Source organism: Haliotis cracherodii, unplaced genomic scaffold (genome assembly GCF_022045235.1).
Source record: "Haliotis cracherodii isolate W230 unplaced genomic scaffold, xgHalCrac1.p SCAF_6, whole genome shotgun sequence".
Taxonomy (NCBI): Eukaryota; Metazoa; Mollusca; class Gastropoda; order Lepetellida; family Haliotidae; genus Haliotis; species Haliotis cracherodii.
This window is the reverse complement of record NW_027266319.1, coordinates 60,122,476-60,137,388: the sequence shown is the minus strand read 5'-3', so window position 1 is coordinate 60,137,388 and position 14,913 is coordinate 60,122,476. Positions and strand designations below refer to the sequence as shown.

The window sequence follows — 14,913 nt, the reverse complement described above, 5'->3', positions numbered from 1 at the left end:
ATATCTACATATCATTTATTAAGAGATGGGTAAGTAGAATGTAACACTATTTTGTGATGATGATTCCCTATTTCTCTCAGAGATGTTTGGACCAGACAACCAAGTGGTCGATATTCTGAGCAACGATCCACACCGTTGGGGTACGATGACACGAATCAACCAAGTCAACGACTCTGACCATCCGATCCATAAAGACAAGCATAGGTTGCTAGACCGATTCCAATCTCATAAAATTCAGACCTTAGTTCTCGCAAGGGGTCACGTCAGAACGACCTTTCATCCGACCAATCAGAGCGTCGCTTACCAGATTATAAAGTGACAGTCGGAATGTGATTTCTAATCATGCAACCTCGAAAACTTTATTCCCAAAGAAAGTTACGGTTTTAACGACTGAATCCATACACTCTAGCCCATCTATTAGCCATTCCATAATGTTCTTTTGTCCAGGTTTCAAACTTGTAATCGAGAATTTGTCAAAATATGTTTCGAAGCGTAGTCGCCAATTTGAAATTAGTGCCGTAAAGCACGACAAAGCTGCCTTCTGATTGGTCATTCCATTGGTCTGTCATAGTTCGCGCAAGGTCGGTCTGACATGACCCGGAATGGGATGTCTTCAGATCTTTGTTGAGCGGTAGCGAGAACTAAGATCTGATTTCAATGAGATTGGACCAATTCTAACCCAGAATCACCACGGGGGATGTGGAAATGCACTGTAAATCCCCCTGTGCAACGAGCCGGTATTCCATCACTGCCTCTCCCGTTATAAGCCCTACTTCTCTTCGATAACGACAGTCTAGTTCGGCAGTCGGCATTATTAGCTGACAGTTGTCAACTACGTCAAGTGTAAACGCCCGACGTCGTAAATCGTACCGAGGTACAAACAAACGCATCAAAAGGATTATATATACAAAATATCCAGCAAATACACAAAACAAAACATCAAAAGTTCCATGTCACAGATGTATTGCGAGTAGGCTTGTCCTAGCACTCCCTCTTCCAAGGCTCGCTCCTGAAACAGTCGAGATGTGGAAATCATTTTGGAGAAGAGGGGGGCTTCCTTATTCCATTTCATGGAGACACTAGTACTGGTGTCCAAACTATCACCCTATCATGCATTTCATAACACTATTGTCCCTGTTATACGTCAAAATGCACCCCAAAGGACTTAAAAAATTCCAACAAATTCAATATTCAAAATGGTGGCTACCGTCGGGATAGCTTCGATGCTGGGTTTGCTTTGTGATAAAAGAGACAGTAACGAATCACATAATCTCTATTTTAAAATACAATGTAGGATAAGGACCATTTTTGGCTCACATGGAATTCAATATATTAAAGTTACGAAAACGTTTGTGAAAAAATGTCCGATAATTTTTCATACCATTATCACAAATTGTGATGATGGTATGAAACGTGTAAGACATATATTTACAACTAACTTTTTTCCTTCCTGGAGATATCAAAAGAAATTGTTTTAAACTCTGTAATAGCATATGTTACAATAAGGAGATATTGTCTTATATACTTGTTGAAGAATATAATAATCTGATTTGCCAGTCGCCATCTTGTAAAAACCCATATAGGTCGACGGGCTGTCATAATGTATGACGTCTCTTGCTTGTGACGCCATAATTGCATTTATTATGCCTCAAAGTGAGGTGGACCAATCAGAGAGCAGAAATACTGACCCCACATGAGCCCGTATACCGTCAGTACAAATCCAAGATGGTTGTCACTGACCTAATATCAGACCGTATACCGTCAGTAACAGCCATTCTATTTTTTCCAACGCCCACCTCACATATTTCACATGGAAATTCTGGTACACAAATTGGTTATTTGACACTGGTTTGTGTTTTAATATCATTAATTGTGATGAGCAAAGGCATTTTTTATTAAAGTAACCATGTTCGTGACTTTATTGATAAAAATTATAGAGAAAGAATGGTTACAACGGAGGTCACTGAGTTACAAATAGCAACGTCATTGAACATGATATAGGATGACGTCACAAACAAGAAACGTGAAGCAAATGAACAGACAGCAGCCCGTCGTTAGGGGAAAGCGGACTGCTATCAAGTTACATAGGCCGGCAGATTTCCGTAAACACGCGGGCATTTTTGTGATACGCTTCGCCCAATGTGTTTCTGCTAACCTGATATGACACCGTGTACGGCAACTAAAGACACCGTAACTAATAGACCCAGTCTCGAGGCGGTCACAAGATAGTTCTAATTGTCATTCACAACTACGTCAGCGAAATTATGTCTTTAACTTGGGAATTTATGATTGAAACTTACTTCCATGTGTCACAAGCAGGTGTTGGGGATTTCAAGAGATGTACTTTTTTGCGCGCACACTTCGACACATAGCGTACAAACCCAGACAGATATACACTATACACGATCACTATACACGACAGCTGAAATACATTGTATACATGATAAAGGACAATAGATGGATCACGAGCGTTTATATCTTATCTAACGTGACATTTTAAAGTCAGATAAACAATTCTCTCTAGACCCACACACCTAATTCAAAGGTCACTTTTGCAAATTTATCCCCATTAATTTGCATCGGTAATATTTAATCATATACACCCAATAATGTGGTATTTTAATCGTTCGTTCTTATGCAAAGACAACGTGAGGTGAAATGGGGTTAACGTCGCATGGGGTTCGACTACATAGCGACCTGCATGCTTGTACTAGTCCGGACTGACGCCGGTATAATAGTGCTAGCCAATGCTGGAGTGTTAACATGGATATCCCACTCAGGCACAGTATACTGACTCCGAGCGGTCCAAGGAAAAGGACTAATATGATATAACTGAACTGAACGGCATATGCCAGAGGCAAGGGAGATAACCGACTATAAGGGTCCACTCCCACCCTTGCCGAACTAGACTACAATTATGGGGTTATAATTCGGCTAGGCTAACGAGTCTGTGAATAGTCCAATCAAAATCGTGTTACGAAATCAACATCCGGTTCGTAAACGGAGATTTCGATCGATTGCAGGATTTACAATACATGTGCACCGTCAACTTAGCGTCAACAGATATTTTCCAAATCTTTTCATGTTTTTAAGCAAGGTGCTCACGTGATTTGCTGCACTTCATGAAGTAAGACCCGTTTTATTACAATAGAGATTTTTCATTATCGATGGGATCGTCATGACTGGGCACCGCCATTTTGTATGAAGCAAACGCAAGTGATATGAGAGGTTGAATCTGATTGGTCATTAGGAGGGACATAGAAGGGACATAACTCGTAATAGCCACAGGTAGCGCTACGATCGTACATATATATTCCAGCCTAGTTCGGCAAGGTGAAACTGGGCTTCTACAGTCAGTTAATGCCCTTGCCTTGGGAAGATGGAACCCGGTCTTCAGCGTGACGAGCAAAATAGTCAACTACATGGCTATGCACGACACCAACGGTGTGACATGTGTACCGCGTCGTAACACAGCGCATAAGACAGAGCAAATGAGTGAGTGGCTTGGGTTTAGATTTGTTCGAACGTTTTGGGTTCCACCACAGCCTGACGGCAAACTGCAAGAAGAAGCCTTCAGTGACACTGGTCGTATACATGCGTACTGCCGAAAACGGGTGTGAAGTAAATAGATCAAGGAACATAATCGGACAAAATCGTGGAACTGAACCAACTATCAGCGGATCCTGGCATGGCTTTAGGACGCAACTCTTAGCATGTTGCGGCGCCTTAAAGCACCACGCTACCCGCTTCCCTTGCACGTAGATGACGACACAGATGACGACACCGATGACGACACAGGTGACGACACAGATGACGACACAGATGAGTTCACAAGCGAAATAATCTACTAGTCCAGTGCTATGTCTTTTTGAGGAGATTAAAAAGAATTGTTACCTTTGATATGTCTTAAAGGTGCATTTTGATCGGAAATTGCGAAATTGCTTCATTCAGGAGGGCTTGCAACTGCAACAAAACGTCAGAGTGTTGTAGACAAGAAAATCAGGATAAATGAATACTACAGGTACGAAGTTCAAGTCATATATGAATTATATATGTTTTTCTAGTGATAAACAACTTGGGTGATCAGACTGGGCGACTTGGTTGGTGTCATGTCAAACTGATTTATGAAATCAATCCTTTTCCGTTTTGATTAAAAGAAAACTAAAAAGTTATATATTTTCATATTTCTCTTGTGAAATGTTCACAAACTCATGGCACAAACATTACAAGACGATTTTTGACTTGAAACATTCGAACTAGCATCGGTGTGTCTATAAAGTGGTTATAATGCTCCTAATCTATACTTGTCTTCAAGTCAAAACATGTCAGGCTATTTTTGTGCCAGGCAGGTGGGTGAGTGAGTGAGTTTGGTTTTACGCCGCTTTTAGCAATATTCCAGCAATATCCCGGCAGGGGAAACCAGAAATGGGCTTCACACATTGTACCCATGTCGGGATTCAAACCCGGGTCTTCGGCGTGACGAGCGAACGCTTTAACCACTAGGCTACCCGACCCCCCCTGTGCCAGGTAGGGAGGTGCGCGCAGTTATAAGATCTCACCACGCGCTCATATTAAGAAGATCGGAATAAAAATTGCAAAAAAGAGAAACACTGAATTCCGAAAAACATTTGCTCACGGCCACACTTCGGATACAGAATCAAATTATTTAAAACTCCTGCGATAATAACAATTAATTTCAATGCGACCATGTGCCTTGCCTACGCCAGACAGGAGCCGGAGAGAGGACAAATAGCGTTGACAGAGTGACCACAGATAAACAATACCTCATTTCTCATCAATTATTCTTTGCAATTGCATCATTTGCAGAGCCACAAAATCCTTTTTTGGCAACTGCAGCTTTGTAGTGGTAAGCACTTTAAACAAACGGAATCGGAAACGAAATGTAATCTGTTTTAAAGTTCAGTGGCGTATCAGCCCGATTGTGATGTCGGGCGAAGGAGAAATATTATTTTATTTTGTGTGTGGTTTAATGAGGGTTTTTTTTTCAACAGACACTGAGAATGACGGTTCTACATACAACCATTTGGGTACAACTTCAATATGCCATGTTAAAACTACCTTTAACAACTTAATAAAATTATCGCGTTGGCATTTGGTATCCATTAAGTCAAATGCATGTGCATTATAAATAACAGCTACGCCAAGGCCTAATGAGTTTTTAAAACGCTTATGAGATACGATTTCCGCCCGTCATGATTTATCCTAATGTAATCTGGTGTACGAGAGGAGAATTATGAGCATAAAGTCTCAGCCGAGGTCATTGCTTTTATTATACTTTAACAGATGAGGTTTTCATTTAACGCATTGCATAACTTGTTGATTCGCCTGAGCACATATAGTGAATTTTATTATTTCCTCGTCTTGAGTCAGTCACATATACTTACATATGTATATAACTTCTCTCTCTTTGTTTTACGACATCTGTACCTTTTCTAAAGTATTATTTCACAGATTGCAAATTGCTAAATTATCCTTCCGCCGCCGCGTCAAATAGACTTGTTTCCTGTCTCCCTTTAGGGGGGAAGAGCTTTGCACGCCGCGAGAACCAAAGGTGGGACCAGTCAACTATTTAATTATAGCGACACACTCGTCTCGTACGTCTCCACTCGTGTTATTCCGGGACAAGCCGGATAGCGACTCGTGCCCCTCTCGTGGCCCATTCGTCACCACTCGCCCCTTTCCGTAACCTGCAAGAAGACTCGTCTCCCTGTCGATGAATGTTATGTGCGAAAATACGACAAACCAGTCAGAATGCGCGTATGATTTCAAGTTCTTCGTCAAAGAATCCCAGTTTTGATTTTACATATGTCTTGCATAATAAAATATACCCAAGACACAGTTAAATGTGTTCAATCATACTGTATAATACCTTAATTCCCGATGTGTCTTAAATAGGATCTGAAATATATATGACATATGGGAAATTTGCGTGAATCATTGAGTCAAAAAAAAAATAGAAAAAATAAAAAAAATAATAATATTTTTATTTTTTTTAATTGCGCAACGAGTTGACATTTTTTTAGTTATGCCCGTTTGCGCTTAGACGGAACCCAGTCGCCAAAAAATGGCCACGAGAGGTGCACGAGTTGCTATTCGGCTTGTCCCGGAATAACACGAGTTGGTCATTTTTGCGACTGGGTTCCGTCTAAGCGCAAACGGGCATAGCTAAAAGACTTGTCAACTCCTTGCCTAATGATTCACGTATATTTCCCCCATACATCATATACATTGCAGATGCTACTGAAACCACATACAGTGTGACTTAACACATTTTACTGTATCTTAGGTATATTTTTAAACGCAAGACATATGTAAAATTAAACATTATTCCTGAGGGATTCTTTGACCGAAGTACTTGAAGTCATACGCGCATTTTTATTGGTTTGTCGTATTTTTGCAAATAACATCGATAGGGGAACGGGTCTCCTTGACGCTTACGGAAAGGGGCGAGTGGTGATGAATGCAAAAGGACCGGACGGTAGCGGAATAATCCGAGTGGCTATATGACTGGCGAGAGTTACCTGCTCTTGATTACATACCATATTACCCTGAAGGGGGAAAAATATAAACGTACCTGTAATTTCTGGAGTTCGTTTCCAATTTCCTGTTTTCTGTCCTTTCGAGCCCTCCTTAGAAACGGAGCGAGGCCAGCTTGGTCAACATTCAGTGGGTCAAGGATCATCTTGATAGGGTAGTGACCAATCACCTTGTCGGCAGTGGGACGCGGCTCCGGCATCTGGTCAACCTTGTTATCAACGTTCAACTTTAAAGAGAGTGTGTCCCCGTACGCACAAAACATTAAGCTACGTTACACATTACAAAGTACTTTCTGGCCAAGAAAAAGCAAACTAAAGGTCGACAGCATGAGCATGGTTCATTCAGTCACGTTATGATCAGGTCGAGTTCAATGTACAATTCATATATATCCACATCTGAGGGTTGAGACGACAAGAAGTTTAGAGAATACACATGTCTACTTGCAGAAGACCCGTGAAGATCCGGGGTAGAAGAGGTCTTCAGCAACCCACGCTTGCCGTAAAAGGCGATTGTGCTTGTCGTAAGAGGCGACTAACGGGATCGGGTGGTCAGGCTCGCTGACTTGGTTGATGCATGTCATCGTATCCACATTGCGTGGATCGATGCTCATGATGTCAACTACTGGATTGTGTGGTCCAGACTCGATTATTTACAGATCGCCGTCATGTAGATGGAATATTGCTAAGTGCGGCGTTACACAACAAACAAACAAACAAAAACTTGCAGATCCCGATTTATAGTACTAGCACACTGAGATACCATGCCACAGTTTAACATGAATACCCCACTCAGACACAGTATACGGACTCCGAGCCGACCAGTCCTTCTTTTAGCCCCTTAATGCCGAGCGCCAGACAGGGTAACGACAAGTACCATCTTTTAACGTCTTTTGATATGACGCGGCCGGGGATGGGACCCCGGACCTTCCGCTCTCCGGGCGGACGCCTACCACTTGACCACGGAGGCGGCCCGAATAAGATATGCCTCCTTTGATTATAGATAAATTAAATAGACGGTAGTCGACTTACCTGGCCAGCAGGTAAACCTGAAAGGAAAACACAGTTTGGCAGATTAGAAGAAAACGAAGGGATGTTGATGATGCGATGGCCATCACGAAGAATATATAAATATTAATGTGTCTTTATTATAAAATGTGTAAGTTATGACAGCTTGTAAAAATTAGAAATAGTTCCTAAATATTTCCCTGTTGTATTTTTGATGGTTATATGACAGTGCACGAATTATATCATAATTATCCTGTAAACTGTAATTAGATTTGCAGGTATGTATATAGCAGTATATTTTTGCCAACCTCGTATTCACGTAATTCATTGTTTTGAATCCCGTTCTGGTAAGAAATCTACCAGAGGATCATTGCATGATGTTATAGAGCTTCATAGCACACTGTTATTATTATCATATGTCCATGCCATCATGAAGAATTCATCGTTCTAAGCACACAGTTACGCAAATTAACCATCAGATACATATCAACAATACCTTTGTTCTTCAACAAACAGATCACAATCACTTGGCAGCTTGATATTTATACATATTTGAGTGAATTTGTGAACAGGGCGCAGCTACGTGTTTTGCCGACGCCCGCCATTTTAACTTTGTGACAGGTAGATCAGGTCGCGATGAAGTTACTGAATTTGGCTAAAGCTCAGCATTTTGCATTATAAAGTTTATTTAATCTAATGAACTATGCCCAGAGGAACCCAGAATCATAGTGTATTAACGTTACTGTTAATTCTGACATCAGGAACTATGTAATCTTCGCTGATGTATTCATGCACTATTCCCCTGCGAAATCGGTTTCACCGCGATGGAAATAGTTTTCTGTATTTTCATTCTAGTTTTTGACCTTTTCGTTTTTGTTTTTGACATTTCCATTTTAGCTTTCGACATTTTCGCTTCACTTTTCAACGATTTAATATCTTCTTTATACATGATTTATCACATAGTTGTATGACAAATCGTGTTAATTTGCAAAAGGTTACGATAACAGTAAGTGAAATATCAAAATATTGAAAAATGTCCCTTATGGGCCACCGTAGAAATTTGTATTTTTATAGCTGTATCCGGGCCAGTAACAATCACACTGGTCAGTCTGATGTACACATAGGCTGCGTTGCAAAGCGCGAATCGCTTGCAAGCAATGTACAGCGATTCGCCTTACAACAATGCGCTAACTTTACGCCGCTTGCAAGCGAAATAATCGCTGGCTGAGGTCGCTTCGTTCTCAAACCAAAATGGCGGCTGACTTTGACAGCATCTTCAAAGTAGTCATAGATTTCACCAGCCCGTCTTCGAGCCTCTTCTATTACATTCTTCATCACGTAAAGGCAGCCCAGCGGTAGTTGCGCCGCCATTTTGGAAGAGTGCGCAAACGCTTCGAGCGATGAATTTGCTTTCTCTAAGCGATTCCTGGCTTGCAACGCGCCCATAGACTCTCTGATAAGAACCACAGACTGTAAGACTGGTATATTTCAGTCTCTGCGAGGAGTATGGGTAAGAATAGGCCCCGGTCAACCTATGCTTATTATAAGAGGTAATGTATTGGATGGTCAGGCTTACAAATTGTCGTGTAAATGTCACGTGATTTTCATACGCGTTTTGATTGGCTGCGTTAATACAACTTGTCGCATGAAAATAGAGCATGTCCTATTTGGTACAATTCGCGTCCAACAGGTTGCATACGTCAAAAGTTGGACCGACTTGTCCGTTCAAACGATGCAATGTGTTGCATGCAACAAATTGTATACAACTAGTTGTACCGTGTGAATGCCCCTTTACTTGGTTGATTGCGTTGTATCGTATTCCTATGACGCGGGACGGTATTCATAATATCAAGAATTGGTGTGTCTGTTCCAGACTCGACTATTTAGAGGCCACAGTCATATAGGGAGGCAAAAACAAAGACTGGAGGGCTCGGCGATAGTATAATGTGTTTGAGCTGTGTATTTTATGTTTAACTGAGGCATGGTATATTATAAAACACGCAGATACACACACTCTCAACGCAATGTCAAACCCCGTTTCACCTCACCTCACATACCATTATTTAAAGGCGCTCCGTTCACGAGGACGACGATGACGGCGACGACAGCGACAGCCACACAGGTGTTCATGGTCGACAACTAAACACAACATGTTCAAAATAATTCAAGTGTAAACAAGTGAGTGAGTGAGTTGGGTATAACGCCGCTTTTAACAGTATTCCAGTTATATCGCGGAGTGTCAGCTTAATGTGGGAGGAAAGCCCGAAGTGATACAGGTCTCAGACGTTTACCACTGCGATGAAACCCACGAGCACGGGTATGGTGCTGACAAACCTAGAAACATAATCGGGGCGAACTTGGATTCGAACCCACAATCATAGGTTTCTGGCGTGCCCAAGGGACGCAACTCTGCACAGCGAATCGCGGCGCCTAAGACGACTGGGCCACCCTTGCCCCTCAAGTGTAAACAAACAAACAAGGTGTATCACACGAACCAGCGTTCGTATATCAGTAAGTATGATGCAATATGTATGACTTTCCAATATCTTGTTTGGTTTAATCATACATCTTTCGATAACATTATTGGTTCAGATCTCATTTTACTGGATGACCTTTTTGCAGTTATATTTGTAAATCCGTTTCATGGCGACTTTGCTGAAGGGGCAAACGTCATCAGAAGGGACAATACTTAGCCCTGAAACGTCGAAGGGACAATAGGTAGCCCTGAAACGTCATTAGAAGGACAATATGAAGCCCTGAAACGTCATCAGAAGGACAATATGAGGTAGTCCTGAAACGTCATTAGAAGGGACAATAGGAGGTAGTCCTGAAATGTCATCAGAAGGGACAATAGGAGGTAGCCCTGAAACGTCATCAGAAGGGACAATAGGAGGTAGTCCTGAAACGTCATCAGAAGGGACAATAGGAGGTAGTCCTGAAATGTCATCAGAAGGGACAATAGGAGGTAGTCCTGAAACGTCATCAGAAGGGACAATAGGAGGTAGCCCTGAAACGTCATCAGAAGGGACAATAGGAGGTAGTCCTGAAACGTCATCAGAAGGGACAATAGGAGGTAGTCCTGAAATGTCATCAGAAGGGACAATAGGAGGTAGCCCTGAAACGTCATCAGAAGGGACAATAGGAGGTAGTCCTGAAACGTCATCAGAAGGGACAATAGGAGGTAGTCCTGAAATGTCATCAGAAGGGACAATACTTAGCCCTGAAACGTCGTAGGGGCAATAGGTAGCCCTGAAACGTCATCAGAAGGGACAATATGCAGCCCTGAAACGTCATCAGAAGGGACAATAGGAGAGTAGTCCTGAAACGTCATCAGAAGGGACAATATGCAGCCCTGAAACGTCATCAGAAGGGACAATATGCAGCCCTGAAACTTCATCAGAAGGGACAATATGCAAACCTGAAACGTCACCAGAAGGGACAATATGCAGCCCTGAAACGTCACCAGGAGGGACAATATGCAGCCCTGAAACGTCACCAGAAGGGACAATATGCAGCCCTGAAACGTCATCAGAAGGGACAATATGCAACCCTGAAACGTCACCAGAAGGGACAATATGCAGCCCTGAAACGTCACCAGGAGGGACAATATGCAGCCCTGAAACGTCTCAGAAGGGACAGTCGGTATTCCTGAAACGTCATCAGAAGGGACAATATGCAGCCCTGAAACGTCACCAGAAGGGACAATATGCAATCCTTCATATGGTTGTTTCAGGACTGCGGCGATATGAAGTGCTTCATGGTTATATTCAAACAACGACGTAAAGATATAGAATTCCAAAACTGGCATTACGAAATCACCAATTCTTCTTTCTCTGATGTTTATTCATCTTATAAATCACTAGTCGAACCAGAAAAATACCTGTCTACTTTAGCATTTGAAAGAGATCTTCTTTCAGCTTTATGTAAATTCCGTTGTTTAAGCCATAATTTAAATGTACAGAAAACCCGATTTAATACAACCACAGAGTCATCGTTTAGTTTATGTATGAAATGTAACCGCTATGAAATAGAAAATGAATACCATTTTTTGTTAATTTGTCCTTTTCATAAAAGGAGTAGAGAAAATTTAATTCCAAAATGTTACCACGTGCAACCATCTGTTCAAATATTTCTTCTATCTTCTATCTACCAGAAATGATTCTGTTATTAAAAACCTTGTCCATATATTTAAAAAGACATTTACCTATGTAAATACAAATGTAAAAAATATTAACGAAGATTTGTGCATGTGCATAGCATATAGTATTCCTGTAAATGAACTCTGGGTCATGTGGCCTCCACTCATGAATAAACTTCTTCTTCTATAAGCATCCTTGAAACCTCATAAGACGGGACAAGAAGTAGCCCTGAAACCTCATTAGACGGGACAAGAAGTAGCCCTGAAACCTCATCAGACGGGACAAGAAGTAGCCCTGAAACCTCATCAGACGGGACAAGAAGTAGCCCTGAAACCTCATCAGACGGGACAAGAAGTAGCCCTGAAACCTCATCAGACGGGACAAGAAGTAGCCCCGAAACCTCATCAGACGGGACAAGAAGTAGCCCTGAAACGTCGTTACAAAACAACAAATAAGTTGTCATGCCTTCAAGCAAGATAGCATTTGGATACATTTTTGGAAAGATCTAGTTGACAATTATGCATGGTGGTTTTATAAAACGCACATCTGCCAGTCCACCAGGTATTGGCATTGCTACCTATGTGTTGCTGCAGTCTGGATATGTCAGTGGATGGATGGCGAACAAGGACATGCATTCATAAGTTAATTTTACTAATGACCCCTGAAGATCCGGAGAAGAGTATGTCTTCAGAAACCCACGATTGTGGTAAGAGGTGACTAACGGGATCGGGTGGTCAGGTTCGATGACTTGGTTGCTGCATGTCATCGTATCCAAATTGCGTGGATCGATGCTCATGATACCAATCACTGGATTGTCTGGTCCAGACTCGACTATTTATGGACATATTGTTGTGCGGGGCGTTAAACAAGAAACAAACAAATAGTTCTATTCATACCATTACGTGAAAATCATAGGTCAAGAAATAAAATGTAGGTTTCTTTCGGGCACAGATCCAATGAATCGAAATATTTACTTTTCAAAATATTTTTTGATATACGAGAAAAACTCAAGTTCTAAAATGCTTTCCTTCTGTCCAGATCGAATAACGGATTGCGAGTTGAAACTCAATCCACTTTGCCAGACTTCACACAAAATACACTCGACGTCACACGCATCTATATTTACCAAGCCAGGGCCATTTTATACTGTCCGATTCCTGAGCTGTAGCGCAAATGTCAGTAGTAAGATCTACTCACCACTAAATAAAATACCAGCTTTGTTGTAAAAACATCAAATATTAGTAATCCTGAAAAATGACATACCTACTACCTAAGGTGAGACTCAAAGTTAATATACTTCTCTCGTATACAACACACCTACCTTGTTTCAAGAATTGCTGACGGTCTGACTGTGTGTGTGTGTTTATATGTTTATATCATCAACAATCCCAGACCTAGATGTTTACAACGTCAGACCGCCGCTCCCAGAACACAGGACCGCCTCCTTCTCGAGGTGACACGGTGACATCAAGAGACAGACCAGATAAGGTCACGAGTGATACTAGGCTTCTCACCACCAAATGCTTTCCCATAGACTTCTATAGTAACGTAATTTAAAAAGACACATTAAACTGCCAATTCATTGTACACGTGTGCACGACCTGGCCTTAAAATAAAAATAAAATGGCTAAAAATGAACAGCTCGATTTTTAACAGCCGAGTACAAGAAGATAAACACACCAAACATATCACCTACTTGATATTATATGTTTGTTTGTTTGTTTGTTTGTTGTTTAACGACGCACTAAGCAATATTCCAGCAATATGACAGCGGTCTGTTAATAAATCGAGTCAGGACTAGACAAACCAGTGACTGAGATTGTGAGCATCGATCCACGTACGATATTATATGTCGACACATTCAGTATAAGTAACGTTAAAAAAGTGAGATCACAGTAAAAAGTGATTGAATTATTAGTCATCGGTACAATTGTTCGTTATTTCAAAATTATAGTGAGTGTGAGTGAGTATGGTTTTACAACGCTTTTAGCAATATCCCAGCAATATCACGACGGGGGACACCATTGTACCCATGTCGGGAATCAAAGTCTTCGGCGTAACTAGCGAACGCTTTAAACACAAGGCTACCCGACCGCCCCTTTAAAATTATATGTATTTTTGTGTCGTTCCTGATTAACAACATGTCATAATTTGATGCTGCACTACATACATGCACACACGGATTCCTGGATAGAATTGGTCCTTAGCAAACTATCACTCTCATTCCCAGAGATGGACACCTTTTACCCTCCTTGGTGGTGCGTAGCAAGACAAGATGCCAAGCAACCCATGAAGGTCGTAAGAGGCTACTATATAGGTGAAGTGAAATGGGGTTTAACGTCGCGTCCAAGATTATTGCAATTGTATAACGACGTGCATGCACGTGTGTGTGTGTGGCTGCTTGTAACAGTCCGGAATGATGCCGATTTATAGTGCTAGCACACTGAGATACCATGCCGCTGTTTAACATGAATACCTCACTCAGACACAGTATGCCGAGCCGAGCCGAGCGCCAGACAGGGTAACAACAAGTACCATCTTTTAACGTATTTTTGTACGACGCGGCCGGGGATGGAACCCCGGACCTTCGGTTCTCCGGACGGACGCCTACCACTTGACCACGGAGGCGGTCAAGGGGCTACTAAATGTACCGTGAGGTCAGGTGAGGTGACCAGGTCGTCCATGTCATCGTACCCCGACGAGGTGGGCCGTAGGTCATATCAATCACTGGATTGTCGGGTCCAGAGTCGAACTAAAGATGGTACATTAAATTATCAAAGTAAAGTGTACCGTGTGAATATACCCTTGTAATACTTTTTATTATCTTAATATCCAAATATGGCGGGCTTAAAAAAGTCTGGAACCATTGGTAATTTAATTTCATATTTAAAACCCTGAGCGGGTTCTCCGTTTCATGAAGTATCAGAAGAGTAGAGGAACTGTCAATTTGTTGCGTGCTCTGTAGATAGTAAATGGATGTACGGTGCCGTCGTGTTGATCGAGACCCGGGTACATCGTCGGACAATGAATATTTAGTGTACAATTAATACAACGCGTGGATCTGTTCTATTGAAGCACTAGATGTTGAAGAGGGCCCACCTTACACAACCAAGTGCCAATTTTCAGACCAGAGCCCTGGGCCCCGTTCCTCAAAGCAATCTTAGCGCTACGATGATTGTAAATCTATGTTAAAGTATGGGACTTACGATCAT

The 14,913-nt window shown here is 41.7% G+C and overlaps 1 protein-coding gene across 1 annotated transcript; it reads right to left on the bottom strand.

Moving 5' to 3' along the window:
• Positions 1 to 946: 946 nt before the first annotated feature.
• On the bottom strand, positions 947 to 13,159 carry LOC139445892 (uncharacterized). Its single transcript, XM_071227132.1, has 6 exons — positions 13,023 to 13,159; positions 9,620 to 9,701; positions 7,587 to 7,603; positions 6,596 to 6,766; positions 3,895 to 3,963; positions 947 to 1,009 (listed from the first exon to the last, which is right to left on the bottom strand). Exons 2-5 carry the CDS (start codon positions 9,690 to 9,692, stop codon positions 3,907 to 3,909), a joined length of 318 nt encoding a protein of 105 aa, XP_071083233.1. The 5' UTR covers positions 9,693 to 9,701; positions 13,023 to 13,159; the 3' UTR covers positions 947 to 1,009; positions 3,895 to 3,906.
• Between the last annotated feature and the right edge of the window lie 1,754 nt (positions 13,160 to 14,913).